At 38.8% G+C, this 19,293-nt stretch overlaps 1 protein-coding gene across 2 annotated transcripts in view; it reads left to right on the forward strand.

Moving 5' to 3' along the window:
* Positions 1-19,293, forward strand: part of EEA1 (early endosome antigen 1) — a 78,795-nt gene that overhangs the window by 35,647 nt on the left and 23,855 nt on the right. For both annotated transcript variants that reach the window (XM_050908909.1, XM_050908992.1), the window contains 10 exons: positions 401-517; positions 6,909-7,247; positions 10,189-10,338; positions 11,356-11,475; positions 11,702-11,905; positions 12,501-12,701; positions 14,179-14,292; positions 15,512-15,667; positions 17,617-17,756; positions 18,361-18,691. In XM_050908909.1, coding sequence (XP_050764866.1) covers positions 401-517; positions 6,909-7,247; positions 10,189-10,338; positions 11,356-11,475; positions 11,702-11,905; positions 12,501-12,701; positions 14,179-14,292; positions 15,512-15,667; positions 17,617-17,756; positions 18,361-18,691 — 1,872 coding nt within the window. The remainder of the gene's footprint in view (positions 1-400; positions 518-6,908; positions 7,248-10,188; positions 10,339-11,355; positions 11,476-11,701; positions 11,906-12,500; positions 12,702-14,178; positions 14,293-15,511; positions 15,668-17,616; positions 17,757-18,360; positions 18,692-19,293) is intronic.

The following is a 19,293-nucleotide window of genomic DNA, read 5'->3' on the forward strand; positions in this document are numbered from 1 at the left end:
CCTTTTCCAGTTCATTTTCCTTACCAGGGAGGCAAAGATTTTGGCCATGTAACTGGAATGACTTGGGAGGGTTTCACCTTGAGCTAGAGCTGTGATAATGATTAATGGATAATCTGTTGTGATTTTCATCAGTTGTGGGCTCAACCTGGCATTTTCTATTGGACTGGGGCCAATTTTTGTTTTCTGAAATAGGACATGAATGAATCTCAGCTGGGAAATTATGCTCAGTGGTACTTCTGTAGCGGATGGTGCTCTGAGATTAGTTTGCAGGTGATTTTTTTCTTAAGCTGTTTATTTGTATACAAGATGCTTTTTATTTTGCTACCAGACATCTTGCTTTTGTTGGGTTATGCATGCAAAGCTTTGTTTTAAATGTGGATTTTTCTATTTGTCTGTTCAGGCTACCATTAATCAGTTAAGAGCTGAACTTGCCAAAGGACCTCAGGAGGTAGCTGTGTATGTTCAGGAGCTGCAAAAACTTCAAAGTTCAGTCAAAGAGCTAGAACAGAAAAACCAGGTGAGAATGCTGTTATTTCCTATGCTTGTCAGCTCACATTAAAATAGAAACACATCACACATTGCCTTGGGAAGCACTGAAAACTGTAACAAAACACTTCTTGGTGTTGCAGAAGTTGAGAATTCCTTTGCCATTTTGCTTAACATGAGGGATATCGTAATGTACAAGCAAACACTATATTTTAATGATCATCAGTATGTTATAACTGAAGTCCTCAGGGTTGTTATGATTGCAGATTTCTAATTGCTGCAGTTTATGCTTACCTATCATTAAGCAGTATTGCCATCTCACACATAAAAAAGCAGTACCCTTTGAAATATTACAATGTTTGCCTAAAAATCATAATTCAGAAGACATTTTGAGCTCTCTTCATTGGTTTTCCAGTTTCTTAGCTTTTAGATTGTACTCCTGTCATATTTTCTGGCCATTTATCATAGTCATGAATGGTAGAAAATGGAAATAAACTCCAGAAGCTTCTCAGCTTTTAAGTATTCCATGAGAGCTTTTATTAAAGCCCTTTGAGCTTGCTGTGTTTTGTATTTGCATTAAGAAAGCATGTGTTGTGGGGTAATAAATGGAGGTAAGGGAGGAAAGGAGACAAGGAGAAAGAGGCATGCTGCTTTTTATTGTGTGTATATGTAACATTGTATAGGAATTGTACACATTACATATGTGTATTTACCAACAACCTTGTCAATCTTGGAAAATAAGAAAGGACAGAGACCAAACAGTGTGTATTTAATGTAATCGGTATTGGGACTGGTGCTGTTTAACATCTTTGTTGGCGACATGGACAAGTGGGATTGAGTGCACCCTCAGCAAGTTTGCTGATGACACCAAGCTGTGTGGTGCGGTCAACACACTGGAGGGAAGGGATGCCATCCAGAAGGACCTTGACAGGCTTGAGAGGTGGGCCTGTGCAAACCTCATGAAGTTCAACAAGGCCAAGTGCAAGGTCCTGCACATGGGTTGGGGCAATCCCAAGCACAAATACAGGCTGGGTGATGAGTGAATTGAGAGCAGCCCTGAGAAGGACTTGGGGGTGTTGGTTGATGAGAAGCTCAACATGACCCGGCGATGTGCATTTGCAGCCCGGAAAGCCAACCATATCCTGGGCTGCATCAAAAGAAGCATGACCAGCAGGTCGAGGGAGGTGATTCTCCCCCTCTACTCCGCTCCTGTGAGACCCCACCTGGAGTACTGCGCTCAGCTCTGGGGCCCCCATCATAAGAAGGACATGGACCTGTTGGAGCGAGTCCAGAGGAGGACCACGACGATGATCAGAGGGCTGGAGCACCTCTCCTGTGAAGAAGGGCTGAGAGAGTTGAGGTTGTTCAGCCTGGAGAAGAGAAGGCTCCGGGGAGACCTTACAGCAGCCTGCCAGTACCTAAAGGGGGCCTACAAGAAAGCTGGAGAGGGACTTTTTACAAGGGCATGTAGTGATAGGACCAGGGGTAATGGCTTTAAACTGAAAGAGGGTAGATTTAGACTAGATGTAGGGAAGAAGTTCCTCCCTGTGAGGGTGGTGAGGCACTGGAACAGGTTGCCCAGAGAGGCTGTGGATGCCCCCTCCCTGGAAGTGTTCAAGGCCAGGTTGGATGGGGCTTTGAGCAACCTGGTCTAGTGGAAGGTGTCCCTGCCGATGGCAGGGGGGCTGGAACTAGATGATCTTTAAGGTCCCTTCCAACCCAAACCATTCTATGATTCCGTGATGATAATCTAATATTAAAACAGCATTTGCAAAGACTATAAGAAGGTGCAATTAAAATTTGGTAAATTAAACTTGCCTTTAGTAGGATGACTCTTGGTTTGGCTCATTAAATCAGGTGCAGAACTGAGATGGTGAGGATTGTCATGCTGTGCTGGTCTGTGGAAACGTAACAGTGAATCAAGCTTTTGGCAAAATTATTGCTATACATTATAGAGCCTTTGCCTGAATATATTGCTATTCCATTAACAACGTGGAGTGAAACAGATTGATTCATAAGATAACCATACTTTAAGAGAGAGTCCTCTGCTATGTCAGGTTAATGCCAAACACCACTTGAGGAATAGGAAGAAGAGAAGTGGCAGCGAGCTGCTTTTCCTCTTTCAGTTTCTGTGACTTAAAGCAGTTTACAGCCACCTCTTTATGCAGCTTTTTGAAAGGTGATATCCATAAGAATGGTATGCTAGCCAAGGAATCTTGGCCCTGGAGGTCTTGGACCTAGAGTTGGAAAAGGTGAGACTAGCTTCCCAAATAACAGAAATTGTTCCCACTTTGAACAGTTTGCTGTTCTTGAAGAAGCTGTCCGGGAGGAGGGAGGAGCCATTAATGTGGGACAGAGTGTATTGCATTTTGATATGTACGTCCATTTATAATTCCATTGCAATGTGGGAAGATATTTCTGTGCATTGACGCAGAGTTTTTCAAGCTCATGTACAACCTGTAGCAAGCAAGCTGTTTCTTATATTTTCAGGAGCTATACGAGAAGAGCAGATGACAAGTAGATAAGATCAGTTCTCTGAGATGAGCAGGAACTGCCTCTCCTTCATTTATAAAGCACTGTAATTATGGGGCTTGACTTGCCGTGCAGAAGCCAGTAATGGCCTGTAGCCCAGAAGAGACCTGATGTGAAAAAACAGCGTATTCCCTGAAGTATAAGACTTGCTGTAATTCTAAACCCATTGCATGTGGGTTTTTTTGTTTGTTTTCTTTTAGGAAAATTGTGATGCATTATTTACAGGGGAAAACGCTTGGTTTCTAACCTTCTACTGACGTAACTATTCTGAAATTCGATCAGTGACCACAGAGTTTGTTCTTTAATGCCTAGCCACTGTCACTACTAACATGTATTACATGGATTTTTCCAAGGAGCAGTTATAAAAGAAGGGATCAGTGCGGTGTTGCCCCTTGCATCTTGTGAGCTTTGAAGGCTTGGGGCTCTTTGTTGAGTGCTGCAACATACTGTCATTCCCTCTTTCTTTTCTGTGGAAATCAAGGCTTGGGGAAGAGAGGTGCCTTGTGTGTGCCCACATATCCCTTTATATATCTGGGATGCAGCTGGGACATGCACCCAGGTAGGAAACACTGCTGGGTCCACTGATGTAACCTGAATGACCATAGCTTGGCAGCTCTGTGGCCTCGAGTCTGCTTGTGGGCTTCAGTCACGCATGGAGGTAGCAGACTGTCGGACAAACCCAGCTCTTCTCTCATGAAAGCAGCAGTAGCTGTTTGTGGCTCTGTCTGGCCATTCGTGACTGCAGAGGGTGTTCAGCTGTCAGGGGCAGTGGCTTTAAACACTGATATTCATTGCTGTATTGATCATCAGACCAGGGAGGAGGAGAGAAGAGTAGTGCAGGATGTGGAGCAGCATCTCCAAACGTGTGTAGCTGCTGCTCTTGGCTGTCCTTTGGATAGCTTGTAACGTGATGGTGAAGAGGCTTTGCTGCTTTTTTGTTTTACGTAGTGTCGTGGTTTAACCCGAGCCGGAGCTAAGCACCATACGGCCGCTCGCTCACTCCCCCCATGGCACTATAGGGGAGAGAATCGGAAGGGTAAAAGTGAGAAAACTCATGGGTTGAGAGAAAGACAGTTTAATAAGTAAAGTGAAAGCCGTGCACGCAAGCAAAGCAAAGCAAGGAATTCATTCACCACTTCCCATCAGCAGGCAGGTGTTCAGCCATCTCCAGGAAAGCAGGGCTCCATCACACGTAATGGTTACTTGGGAAGACAAACGCCATCACTCCAAACGTCCCCCCTTCCTTCTTCTTCCGCCAGCTTTTTATTGCTGAGCATGACGTCATATGGTATGGAACACCCCTTTGGTCAGTTGGGGCCAGCTGTCCCAGCTGTGTCCCTTCCCAACTTCTTGTGCACCCCCAGCCTCCTCGCTGGTGGGGTGGTGTGAGAAGCAGAAAAGGCCTTGGCTCTGTGTAAGCACTGCTCAGCAATAACGAAAACATGCCTGTATTATCAACACTGTTTTCAGCACAAATCCAAAACATAGCCCCATACTAGCTACTGTGAAGAAAATTAACTCTACCCCAGCCAAAACCAGCACACGTAGCATTCCTGAAAGCTTCCCAGAGTCTCTGTCTGCTTCAAGACAACAGTAACTGTTTCTTTCTCCCCGCCCCGCCCCCTTTACTTGAAACTTTAAGTTAGTGCCCTGCACTGACTCTTCATAAAGTGGCTCATAGCAGTTCTACATGTGGATCTAGTTATGAAGTAGCAGTTAGATTAATACCTTAGCTCTAACTTGCCCAGCTATAATGAAAAAGGTTCTGTGGTGTGTTGGTATTTCAGGAACAGTACTCAGTACGAGTGTTAATGATCCTGCCTGGTCTCTTCTCTTTAATGAAAAGGGAATTGCAACTTTATTTTATATTCTGAGGGTGAAATATATTCTAAAAGCAGTGGGAGCCTTGCCACTGACTTCAGGAGGGTAAAGATAGCACCTGGCCTCAGTATGCTCTTTATGTGCTCTATTCTTGCATTTTATATATGCATATATAAAAACTTTTGTATAGCTGTAACAGCAACAAGGTGTTTTATTTTTCAAGAAACATTTCAAAATATACTACTTCAGGGCTAGAATTCAATAGCCAAACTTTAGTCTTGAGCCAGAATTTTTGGCTAAGTTGTATGCTTTACAAAGTATATTTTTTTTAAATGGACACGTAAGGCATTAACTATATTTGTTCTCACATGGGTTGCTGGACTGCTAGAGTTGTCATTTGCAAGATTGCTTGTTTTCTAACCTCTCTTCTTTTTACAGGTGGTTCTGTTTATTTTATCATGGTTGTAAAATAGAAGTGTCTGTGTATGGTTTATAACGATTGATACAGTCATCATTTGTTGAAATCTGTAAAGAACAAAACTGTTCAACTTATTTGAATAATTTTACAGCTTTTTCTTCTGGAAAAACAGGTTTCGTCTCTGGATACTGTGCAGAAGTGTGCTTTTAAGATGCCCAGCATAGCTAGAATTGCAGCACTGTCTGTCTTATCTTTGGAACAGTGTTATTCCAAAGTTGCAGGACTGTCTGAAGTTTTGATATGTAAGACTGACCTCAATGTTGGCATTTTTTCAGGCTGACGTGCTAGAAGTGTTCTTTATTTTTCTGTATTTTAATTGCAAGGGTCACTAGAGAATATAGTAGTCACTGAAACTGCAGGAAGAACACAAGCATTTAAAAGGTGTGCATAGTAATGCTCCACTGAGATAGATATCAGTAAGATGCTGCAATAAATGGAACCTGCTGGTACATTTCAAGAAGATGGAATGAATTACCTAGGTTGGATGATGACTGCAACTGTATTGCTGTGCTTCAAAAAGTGCCACTGGAAAATAGAAATGGTTCTCATGGCTTCTTTGTCCTGCTTGGAGATCTCTGAAATTCTAGTTAGTGCCTCAGCTAAGCTTGGGGGAAAACCCAGACTTTCTGGGTTAATCTTGTCCATTAAGATATTTAGTTTGTATCTGAATATAGTTTTGATTAGTTCATGAAATTTGATAAAAAGCATTATGTAATAGCTGAAAATTATCTGTAAATATTTTTTTTTCCAGTATTTGGCTCAGCGTGTAAATATGATAGTATGACCTTAGACTCTGCAATATTTACTGTTGTTAATGTGGTAATTAAAATCTGACACTCAGCCATGTTCATGTCTTTCCTTTAGGGAATCTCAATTTTTAGTGTTTTCAAACTCAAAGCAACCATCCTCTTTGAGCTGATTTGTAAGCAAGGAAATTAGATGGTATGAATTAAAATATAAAAACATAATCTTCTAAAATGAAGGTTAAATCATGAGTGTTTCATTCTATGATTTATCAACATCACAGATTTTATTAGTTGTCACAGGTTCTCTTCCATAATTTGGATAGCAGATCATGCTGTAAGTATAGTGACAGGGCAAAATTAGGATACTTCTAAAAATGACCAGCATGATGACTGCACAGGATTAGACAGGAATTAAACCACAGATGTTGTTGCCTAGGGAGTTATGTGAAGGACAGTGATACTTGAAAACTTTTTCTGTATACTAATAACTCGGATTACTATTTCAACTTTTCCCCAAGCAAATGCCGTTGTAATAACCTAGAATTTGAACATTCAGGGAAAGCAAATTAGTCTTCAGGATACAGAAATAGAGTTTGTGTGGTCTCAGTAAGAGGAGGTGGATTTATGTGAGAATATGAAAAACAGTATTTCCAGTTGAAACTGTGTGCTGTATGGGCTCCAGAATTAACTTATGTAATATGAAGTAGAGGTCAATATTTTCTTTAATAATGTTTTTGAGCAAGGTCATCACTGTTGAGCATCAACACTTGAGAAGAAATTTGAATAATGCATTGAACAGCTGTAAGCAGAATTGCACTTGAATTGCTGTGTAACTCTCTTCATAGAGTCTGATTGAGAAGCTGCTGAAGAAGGAACAGGATTACACCCAGCTAGAAGAAAAACACAATGAAGTATCTGTGAGTAAGAAGAACGTGCAGGCAAGCTTTCACCAGAAAGACCTGGACTGCCAACAGCTTCAGGCAAAGCTGTCTGCATCTGAAGCCTCGATACAGAGATTACAGACAGAGCTAGGTGAGAAGGGGGAAGCAAGCCAGAAACTTAAAGAAGAGTTGTCCGAAGTAGAAACAAAGTACCAGCATCTCAAGGCTGAATGTAAACAGCTCCAGCAGCAGAGGGAGGAAAAAGAGCAGCATGGCCTGCAACTCCAAAGCGAGCTCAGTCAGGTAAGGTTCCTTAAGCATCCTAGACCAGCCTATTGGAATGGTTCCTTAAACCATCCCATCAGTGTTTTTTAAACTGTGCATGCATATTTTTCATGCACGTGCATTTGCATTCCTTATTGAAGGGGAGCAACTAACCAGTATGTGTATTTGAATAAATATAAAGCTAGCTGGTATTTGAATAAATATAAAGCATTCTTTCTAACACTGCAGAGAATGAAATACAATCACCTCTTCCCCTTAGAGAAGTAAAGAAAACAGGCAAAAAGAAGAGGCCGTAATAAGAGTGCAGAAGTTCTTTGGTATTTGTTTGTCGTTACGTCTGAATCTTTTTAGTAGGTCCAAACTCGCCAGGGATAAATGAGGATAGTTGTAGCCCTTGTGTCACAATCAAAAGTCAGCAAGATCTACAGTTATAACCACCTTTCCACATTTTTATTTCTGAGAAGGCTAATGTAATATCTGTCTATCTGTAGTCTAATTCCCCTTCTTCTGAAAGGGAAACATCTTACTAATTCTGTTCTATCTGGAGCTCTTCTTAAAACTATCTTTATAATTTCAGTTTTGAAGATTAAGATTGAATGAGCGTAAACTTTGTAGCTTATTTCTCATGTTCTGATTTGACTTTTTTTTGTACGTGAATAAAAAAGGCTTTAGCTGATCTGAGACAGGCTTTTTATCCACTCTTTTTCTCTTACAGTGTTAAATGAACTCTTCTTTCATCCTGCAATTTTTCCCCTCCCTTTTTTTGTTGATGCATTCCCAGAAATAAGGGAAGTATTGTCAAATGAGAAGGCAACCCAGAATATAGAGTTTCCATGACAAATATGGTAATAGACAAATCCTAAGAAGTCAGCAAGTTTATTTATTCTGGTTCAGTACGGTAGTTGCAGCTATAATGCATTCAGGTTATGAGAAAAATTCAGGTAGAGTATCAGAAGTAGCTTCACTTCTAGTAGTTATTTTACTACTTTATAGGAAATTTGAGAAAAGTGAGTCTTCATTTTACATTAGAACTGAACAATGCTTGACTTGCTTTAAAATTGAATAGCGAATACAGTAGGGAATACTTAGTGTGAAAAGCAGGGATAATGTGAAGTCTTAATATTACTTCCTCTGTGTCTCTCCACAAACACCTTCTCTTTATGTTGCTGGTAGCTATGATAACACCCAGAGCTTACGTCCCCCCACCATTTACATATTGTTCTGCTGAGTCCAATGAGTTATGGAAGCAAGACTTTCATATAACATTGAGCATACTGAAATTTGAAGCTGGTTGAACTCTGTTTTATCTAGTGTCTTGGGGAGTAATAGGTTAGACTGGAGAAATATTTGTGCATGAGGAATCCTGTCCAGTCCTAAGATGGAAAAAATAATCTGGTTTTTTGGTTTTTGTTAGTATGACATACTTCTTTTTAATCTCTCGCTAAAGCTTTATCATTTTAAAGTGAGTGTTTCTCAATTTTCAACCCTTTGTCAAGTCTGAAATAGATTAAGTTGCAAGCTGTATGTCTATAGTTTATCTTGGAAGAACTGTGGCTTGGCAAAACTTCATTTATGTATGTATTACATCCCCAGAATGACTTTCCTTCTCTCATCAGTCTTCTGTCAAGGGGAGGGGAGATAATTGTATTAGTTATCTGCTTAGGAATCCTCACTTGGTAAAACTGCCTCAGTCTGCCTAGGCAACATGTATGCAAGCTTCAGAAGCATAGCCAAGAGGTTGAGCTGAAATCTGGCTGCAGCCTGAGAGGGCATTTTCAGGAAGGATTTTTGGGGTTGGAAAATGAAGGAGGAGGAAGGTGAATAAAGCATTGCTGAATGGATTCCTATGAAAGGAAATGGAAGCATCACACATTCTCTGGTGATACCATTGGGAAGGAAGGCAGTCTAAGCAAGAAAACCTGAACAAGCTGCTGGATCTCAGGATGTGTTTTAGGGATATTGAAGGGAGGACCTGGAGTTAAAAGGTGAATGGCTCAAGGGCCTCGGACATAAATTCATAGGGAAGCAAGCTTCATTCATCCTGATACCTGTAGAAAGTTCTTGCTGTGCTGCAAAGCCTGATCCATTCTCCGTTTTTGCATTGAGTTGAAAGTTCATTTTTGTATCCGTGACTGTGTTCATGTAGAAGTAGGCAGGAGGTAACCCAGGACCTATAGTGACAGTTTCAAATAGAAGAACAGCTGATTTTATGGAGAGAGCTTTTTATAACAGTGAATAGTAAAAGGCCATCCTTGCACTTTGAAGATGGTGCAGTACTGCTTTTGATGACTGAAAAAAAATGAGGCAGGCTTATGTCCAGCTGGAAGAGTGCATCGCCCTGCTTACTCTCTGCTGCTGCGAGATGCTGGACTATACGCCACCAAAGTTACTGTATACCCTACATTGAAGGTTCATGTATCTCTTCTCTGCAGAGAATGAATGCCATTGATGTAGCCAGGTCGAGCTAAAAATTACGCTCTTGCTAGTCTAGCAACGCACAACAGTATATTGTGGGAGCCAGCGGAGCAGGTAAAGGCATGGTGCTTCAGCCACTGGATCTACAGGAGTGAGGGTGTGCACTGTGTAAGATGAGATTGCTCTAAGCATCACTATTTTACATGATAGTCCTTATGCCTTTGAAGGATTGCCCTCTTTGTGTTTCTGTTAAATCTCTGTAACTCATATTGAAGGGCTTCTGTAGATAAATGAGGATGTTTCTGAGTCCCTCCAACCTACTTTTTAAAATATTTGTTCGTGCTTGTGCAGTTGATGCTGTTCTTTAACATGATCTGTGTTTCTGAGGTGTATGATGTACATACATGACTTCAGGAGCTCATGTCGTTGTTTTACTCTGGGTTATGAAAACTTAGGGTAAACATTGCCCTAAGTGAGTCTAAAATACAGTGCTGTTGGCTAAAGAATGACTAAAAAAATGGATGACTTGTTTGTTTGTTTGCAGTTGCACAGTAAACTTCTAGAAACAGAGCGCCAGCTAGGGGAAGCGCACGGGCGGCTCAAGGAACAGAGGCAGCTGTCTGGTGAGAAACTGATGGACAAAGAGCAGCAGGTGGCTGATCTGCAATTAAAACTTTCTCGTGCTGAAGAGCAGGTAGGGGCTTTTATGCAGACTCTGGTTTGTTCTGGTTCTGGTAGTAACCTGTATATACACTTGTGGTGATGTTACAGTTTATAAAGTTTGTCCTTATGGGAATTTCATTTGACTAATACTGTTAAAGTCTTAGGGTAAAATTGTCCAAATCTGCCTAAATGCCACTTGTATTACAGATTTTTGTAAGGCTAAATGCTCCTCGGATGCATGTATGTTCATGGTGCTTTACAGATGAACAAAAGATGTGCACTTTGCACTTACGAGCTTTGTCTAAGGATCTTATGAAAAAAAGACTTAGGTGCACCTAAGCCCATATGGGTAAAGTTTTGTGTGTAGACATTTTTGTGTGATAAAGCCCTACATGAAGAAAAAGTGAACATGGCACAGCAGGTCATTTATAGTTAATAACCTGTGTGGGGTGGATGGGCAGAAAACACTTGTTTTATTAATTTTTATTTGTTTTAATGAGCATCTTGTATATGTTGCTGATTTTCTGCTGCCTGTATGGGGATTGGCCAAATATCTGAGTGGTACGTTGTCAAAGCTTCAAAGCGTTTCTGTAGCTAATTTGCAAAGCCTTGACCAGTATAGAAGTGGAGAGACTGCTAAACTGAAGTTGCTACTAAAACTGCTAATAATAGTAATAATAATGTTGTTTTACAGGTATCTATATTATCAGTCATGTTACATCTTAACAACTGTTGGAAAAAACATACTAAAAATCTCTTATGTTTTAGATTTTTGAGAGCTAAAATAGATACATGTCTGATAGTTGTTTTATAGTTCTCGCTTGTGATATAGAATCTCACCTATTAATAGTAATGTATGCTTTGGTTAGATTTTGATTCTTTAACTGTCATTACACACCTTTATTTTTATACCGGTTTTCAAATATTCATGTTTAGACTAAAATCTTTTAGCATTAGAATGAACATGGAACACTATTGGCATACTTAATGGTGCTTGTTCACTCATTAGTCTGGTTTGGTTGGTTGGTTGGTTTTTGTTTTTTTTCAGCTAAAGGAAAAAGCAGCAAATTCCACAGAATTGCAACATCAATTAGATAAGGCAAAACAGCAGCACCAGGAACAGCAGACACTTCAGCAAAATACTACAGCAAAACTACGAGAAGCCCAGGTAACATAGTTATGTATCCTCATGAGAAAGTGTATTTCAGGATTTCATTATTTTAAATATGTTTTCTCTGTAAAAGTGGCTTGCATGACTTATACTAGTTTCAATAAATTAACTTGTAAATCTAGAACAGTATAGAAAGTGTTTAATAAATTTATCCAACATTTTATGCATTAGGAATAACTTCTAAGGTCCTTATAATTAAGGAAGCTATTATGCGATTTTCTAGAATGATTTGGAGCAAGTACTACGACAAATTGGAGATAAGGACCAAAAAATTCAAAATCTTGAGGCTCTGCTTCAAAAAAGCAAGGAAAACATCTCTCTGCTAGAAAAGGAAAGAGAAGACTTATATGCAAAAATTCAAGCTGGGGAAGGAGAAACTGCAGTTCTTAACCAGCTACAAGAGAAAAACCATGCATTGCAAATACAGGTAAGAACTCGGAGACTTGTTTCTTTTCTTTCGTTCTCATTATTGAATCTTGTTTCCTTTTTTCCTGTCTCATCAGATATGACACTAGTCTTTACTTTGCTGTTTCTTTGATACTTACTTTAAAGATCTTACTGTAAATTTCACAGAGCTTGTGTTTTGGTGACTTCCTTGTTATCAGCATAGGGGAAGGAATTCCTAGATGTTTCCTATGTGCATATGCTAGTAATATGTGCTTAAAAATAATTTTTGGATACATATACATGTTTGTTTCTCTTATTTTAAAAAGAGGTTTAATTCCCGCTTTCAACACCAAAATTCAGTTTAGCCTGCATCTGTTGTCTCCTTAGTATTTTGTTTTTGCTATAGTAGGGCCAAATCGACGATTCCCTTTTGCTTCCATTTTCAACTGGTAACCTATTTAAACTCTGGTATTGTGTACAATATAGCTTTACTGTAATAGTTCGGAAGAAGAAATGTGATAGTGTTGAGTCTCCAGAGCCATGATAAGACACGCTAAAATTCAAAAGATTTATTACTTCCTTGGACATGCTGTTCCAGCCTTCTCTTCTACTTACCTCCTTTTTTTTCACTGCAGGTAACTCAGCTGACAGAGAAGCTGAAGAACCAATCAGAAAGTCATAAACAAGCCCAAGAGAATTTGCATGAGCAAGTGCAGGAGCAAAAGGCACATCTAAGAGCTGCTCAAGACCGTGTGCTTTCCCTGGAAGCAAACATCACTGAACTAACCAGCCAGCTAAATGAAAGTAAAGAGAAAGTATCACAACTTGATGTACAGGTAATGGAATTCTGTATTGTCTGGTGATGATAAATCCTGCTTGTGATTTCTGTATTCTCTCCAGAGAACGTACAAAGCAATTTGGGAAAAATTGCATGTTTCTATTAACAGATGAATGAAGTAGAATAAGGCGGATAAAATTGAGGAAAGTGTAAGTGGATTCAGAACAGCAATAGATGGCAAGTGTTGGGTTTTTTGTTGTGGGTTTTTTTTTGTCTGTTTTGTTTTTTGTTTTTTGTTTTTTTTTGTTTTAAATTAAAAAAACCCCCAAAGTTCATAACTGAGTTGGGACGATCTGTCCTCAAGCACCTCTTATTGTATTTGTAATGATTAGCCATCCAAAACCCTGCTCTTCTCAGTCCTGGATTCTGTGCACCAGAGTGAAAGTCTGTCAAGTCACTAAGATGTTGTTGCCTAGAAATTTCCTATGCTGGTGTCTTTTGTCAAAAACAAAACAAAAAAAAGCTGCGGGCCACCTTGTTGTCAATTTAATTTACTAAACAAGGAAATTCCCCAGTATGGACTCAACGTGGACTCTCCTGCTATTAAGTGCTGCTTAAGCTAAAAGCTGCTAATTATGTTCAGCTATCCTAAAGAATAAATAACATTTGATCAGAAGTTCTTGCACTGGTACACTTCGAGCAGCTAGTACTGTTGTTGTTGGATTAATACCCTGTGGTGTCTTTTGAATTAGTGTTACTCAGTTTCCAAATAGGTCTAGGAACTTCTTTGGATGTAGCTTCGTGATGTTTTTACTGGGCTTCGCTACACTATCTATCATCTGGGCTGTTTTTTCACCAAGACATTAGAGCTAGAACTGAATAATCTGTGGACTGTTGCAACTGCTTTTTAAGGCAATGTGAGCTTCCTTACAGTCTTCAGAGAAATAGCTTTTCTATTAGGGAGAAAAACAGTAAACCACAATAGCAGGTGACCCTCAATATTGCCACTCTGCACCAACACCATTCATACCCACCTTCTAAATTTTGTTTGCTGGGTGTTTTGGAAGGAAGGGAGGTTGCTCCCTAACAGGCAGGTAGGAGCAGAAAAAGATAGTAGGCATGTGGAAGCATATTTTTGTTGTTTCTTATTCTTTTTGCTTTTAAAAATTTTGGAGGCCCTTAAATGTGCATGTAGTCTGAGGTTATCAAGGTATGCATGGGTGTGAATGCAGTAAGTATATTCCATTGTTCCTTGTTAGTAAGTAAAAATATTTTCCTAGAATAGATGATGAGTGGGACTGGTGGGGTTTTTTTTTGTTTTGTCTGGTTTTTTAGCTCAAAGTAGGAACTGACTGTGGCTTAAAAGCCTGATATTTGTCTAAACCTTGAAAATCTGAAAATCTTTCTTCCTTTTTTCTTTACGCTAGCACATGAAAGCTATTGATTTTACTATTAAACTTACTGATGAGTATAAGAAAATTAAAATGAGCTACGGTAAAAATAGATGTTTTAGTGAAATACAACTTGTCTTTCAGGTAAAAGCAAAGACTGAATTGCTGCTTTCAGCAGAAGCATCGAAAGCTGCTCAAAGAGCAGATCTTCAGAATCATCTGGACACTGCCCAGCATGCACTGCAAGATAAGCAACAGGTTATAAGCAACATATAAACATAAAGTTTCTATGTTACCTAAAAAACTACTTAAAAACCTAAGAATAGTCTGTTTACAAACTAAACACATGTGAATATGCATTTGGAAATCATCATTTAGGATATTTCAACCATGTGATATGTATTCAGTTCTTTTTGCTGTAATCTGGACCGGATATATTTTGCAGTATAAAGAATTTACTTGGAAATCCATTCCTTGCTGTAGGATTATGTTTCAGAATCTGAGCTGTCCTATTGGGGTTCAATTCAATTCTCACCTGTATGTTATGAAGAAAAGATTGTAGAATGCACTGGGTACAAGTGAAAACTCTTAACTCTTATTGCAGATTCAGATAAATTCAGAATCAGATGTATGTATTCAGAAACAATTATCTGTGTGCCAACTGACACAAAAAACCAAAAGACTTGTTAAAATTGCATGTTTTAATGTGTGTTAATCCTAGTGAAGCATTCCACCGGCTGCTGAATCAAATATCTGCGTTGTTAGAATCAGTGCTGCTGTGGTCTTCATGGAAACATCCAGCAGATGCTAACATAGCACCATTTTTTAGCGTGCAAATGTAATTAATTGCTATAAACAGAAGACCTCTTTTTGCAACTATTAAATAATTAATTAATAATTAAATAAATCAGCTTGGTTGGAGAGCAATGAGCTTTGATGTAGCTGTGATCATAGTGGTTACTAGGTGAATGTGTTCATGTCTCTTGCAGAATTTACATTGTTTTGTGTTGAACCAAATGGTTTGAAATAATCTCTGGTATGTGGAGAACTGACTGTTTCCATGGTATTGGCTTTCCTCTTTGGTGGTGCTTGATTTCATGAAGACAGCAAAAATTTTCTCTAAGGTTTTGTAGTGTTACTTTCTAGTTACTGTTGTACTAACTGCAGGATCTAGTGCGCTTGTTACCTACAATTCCTCTTCCATTTATAACTTAAAACACCTTTGTTAAGATTTAGCCCACAGCCTGTAAAGTTTGAGAGGAATATTGAGACTTTAAAAGAAATTTCATCAGTTTAACAGAGAGAATTTGTGCACGTTTGTGTTTCCCCTCTCAATTTCCTGCACCTCAGAATAGAAAAGAAACATTAGTTCCCTTTTTAATTTGAACACGTTAGATCATTTAAAGCACATATGACATTAGTCATTTTTGGAAGTTATTTAAAAACTAACAACCCTTGTATTTTTATTTTACCTCAGGAGTTAAATAAGGTCAGCCTTCAGTTGGATCAGGTTACAGCTAAGCTGAATGACAAGCAGGAATACTGTGCTCAGCTGGAAGCCAGTCTTAAGGAGTACAAAGAGAAATGTCTTTATTTAGAACAGAAAACTGAAGAGCTAGAGGGACAGCTTAAGGTTTGTATTGAACACAGTATCTGAGCTTACAGAAACTGATCTCTGCTGTTTGATAGTATGTGATAAAAGCTGTGCTCAAATTATGGGGGAAGGATTATACCAATACTACTTTTGTAGGTTTTCTTTTTCACTAGTGCTTCTTGATCCACCATTTAATCCTATTCTCCTCTTCTTCCATGCTAGCATATCACACTAAGAAGATAGGCTTAGGACATTGCCACTATACTGTCATTTTCCTGTATGTGTGCTTCTACCAACGTCTGTGCTACCTGGAAAGTCTTATGAAAGGGGACATGAATACGTCCCAAAATTAGAATCTTCAAGTTTATACACTTTACACATGGTAGCAGGGAATATGTGTTACATTGGTTAGCCCAAGTTAACACTACCTGTCTGGTTTAATTTATTTCTAAAGCCTTTCAGTAGGCTTCTGCAGAGGCTTTTAATCAAGATTTATTTATCAATGTTTTTCCTCTAACTTGATCCTGAGTTTTGCATTCCAGTTCTGGAATCAGTTTTTCTTTTAAACTGCACATAATTCTGGCAGACGGTTTGCAGAAACTTTTGGTGTTTTGAGATACTAGTATTTTCAGTTAAGGATCTGAATTAGTCCTAATGCTTGAGAGCTTTTAAATTTGGGCTTTAACCTTTGTTTAATATTTGTTCAAAATTCTTGGTAGTCAAAATTCACAATACATAAAAGCATATGATACAGGGATCTTAGGAGCAATGCAGAATTGGTTTTACAGTGTTGTCTGTCTGTTTTGAGGGAGATTATCAGTCTTTATGCTCAAGACTGAGTTGAGTGTTTTTCCTAGCTTGTGTGCTCTATAGAAGAGAAGGAAGATTGTTTTCCCTGTATGAAATTTTAAATCCAATGCTATTAAAAAATGAAGCTGTCATACATTTGTATTGTCAGCATAATTATTTTGTGCTTCCATTTCTCTCTTCCTTTGCAGTTTTTTTTTCTGCCCACTTTGATTTGTGTTTTTATTTTTCATCCTTTTGCTAAAGTTCACAAGTAACCAACAGACACAAATGCTTGGGAGGAATACAGTGCTTGCTTGCACAAGATTTTATGAGGTTCCTGGTAGCTGAAGTGTGAAACTGAGCAGGATTATTGATGCTGTCAACAGGAATGCAGTTCTGTGTAAAATCTTGGCGTCATCACCATTCTTTGGGATTATTCCAGTTGAATGCATGGTATTTAAAAAAAATAGAAAAAAAAATAGAAAACAAAAAGCCCTGGGGAATTTTCTCGGAGAAACTTGGCCATTTTGTTTTATGGCCACTGCGTGAAAGTAGAAGTGCCTGTAAAACAGCCAGTGTGTTGAAGAGCCTGAGCAGTGCCCATTTGCTGAAGACTCCTGTGCTCTGTATACTCCATGTAAATGAACAAGAACCTTCGGAAAAAAACCCAAGAAAAACCTCTTCCGGGCGAGCATAGGATTTCTTCATGGCTGTAGTTTGTGTCTTTGTTTTTGTTATAAAGAATGGCAGAGTTCTTGGGATATGTAAATCAGCAGTCATTTGAAACTGATGAAACTACTCGGTGGTGGCTGAGAACCCGGCCCCAAAACTGAACGCTATGTATGGCCTTTTTTGTATAGGTCTTTTGGATAGGCTCTTTAAAGATTTCTGGTTTTTATCTATTACTTTGCAGTAAAATGGCTGCTTGGCCTTTAATTTAAAGATGATTTCAGAATGTTTTACCAAAATAGTTCGGTTCTGGAGGAGGAAGAGATTTGCAGGAACTAAATAATGAAAGATAAATAGCAAACTAATGAAATAGGTAGATGATGTGTGAGAATCATGACTGCTTTCTACAGCAAAGACTTTCTACAGTAAATGCTACTCACAGACTAGATGACTTCTGCTTTTTGTTGTTATTTTTATTTTGTTGGTTGTGTTCTGATGTCTCTAACTTTTTATTTTTCTGTCTGTCTCAGAAACTTGAAGCTGACATTCTTGATGCTAAAGCAAGCAAAGAACAAGCTCTTCAGGAGTTACAGCAGCAGCAACAGCAATCTACGGAATTAGACCTCCGAACAGCAGAACTGAGTAAACAACTTGAAGCAGCAAGAGAAGCGTATGCATTTCCTGCGTTATAGTACTTTTAAGTCAGACATAAAACTAGAGTGGTTTGAACTAGAGTTGAAATTTTGTTCTTCTCTCCTGTGATTTCTTAAAATCATAGATAAGTGATGTGTTCCCTCCTGCTACGAGAATTGAGTTTTATCCCACCTGTTTTCTTTCACTCTATATGCCGTGCAGACTCCATCTGCCATGTTGTCTCATGTGAATCACTGACTGCTGTGATTCAATACACTTCTTCAGTTTATTCTCTGTGCTTGTCAACTAAATATCTGAAGAGTTTGATGTAGTGAGGTCCATCTTTAAATATCGATAGCTCTGTAACTGTTTTCAAAGACTAATTTGCAGTTTATGCATAAGCAGCAAAGGGGTAGTTTCTGATCATTATAGTTGAGGAAGAAAAATCCATATCAAGATAGTTTTTAGAGTTGCTGGTATGTCTTCATTGGAGAGACAAAATGCCCATGCTCTGGATGAAAAAGCTATGCTTTGAAGTAGTTCTACAGTTAATATATTAAACAGTAGAGACATTTAATGATACAAAAGAACCTGTGAAGAAGAATTAAAAATACCCCCTATTTTTCTCTTTGTATTTGAAGGATGTCTAATGCTAAATTGGATTTGCAGAAGAAATCTGAGGCCCTTGAACAAGCAAAACGGCAAATTTCAAAGCAGGAGGAGGAAAAGGCCAGCCTCAAACAAAACCTTGAGAAATCAAATCAAGATACAAGTAAACAACTCAAGGAATTAGATTGTAAAATGCAAGCAGCAACATCAGAGCTCCAACAAGTGAAATTAGAGAAGGATACTCTATTAAAGGACCTTACAGCTACCAAAGACAAGCTCTCAAAAAGTTCTGAATCCTTCAAAAAAAGAAAAGAGGAATTAGAAAAAGAAATACAAAAAGAAAAAGCAGCTGTGGCAGAAATGGTTAGTAGTTTCATTCATTAGACATTAAGTTTGGTGTATTTACAGTCTGAAAAAATGACTTTGCTTTCTGTCTGAAAACAGTGTACATACAATGACAATGCATGGAATTTAATTGCCTTAAGGAAAAACAAATTGTGATTTTTAGTAGTTCGTATATGTATCCTACCTTAAATTTTTGTCTGGATGTTTAAAGTAGTAAACATCAATCATACCACACAACAGGATCCCTTTTTCTTGCTGCATGCCTTTAATATGGTGAAGAAACTAAATGGAGACAATTGGTGAAACAGTTTGATGGAAAATCTATGCCTTTTTAAAAATACATCAGCCTTATAACAACACAAAGTTATAAACCCGTTGCTAAAGTGGCACCCTATTGAAGAAGACATTATTTTTCTGAGGCCGTTTTAGTTTCCTTTCTGGAGTCTTTGTGTATAGAACCTTTCTGTGCGCTTGTCTGGACATGCTGGAAGGCTGCGTACTGCAGGCAGAGTAACATTGTCTGTTGTTTGGGCAGATACCTAGCTTAAGGTATTTTCAGAGCACTAGAACTATTTGAGTTTCAGAAAGGTCTGAAGTGGCAGTGTAACAACAAGTGCTTG

Source organism: Gymnogyps californianus, chromosome 1, assembly GCF_018139145.2.
Source record: "Gymnogyps californianus isolate 813 chromosome 1, ASM1813914v2, whole genome shotgun sequence".
NCBI lineage: Eukaryota > Metazoa > Chordata > Aves > Accipitriformes > Cathartidae > Gymnogyps > Gymnogyps californianus.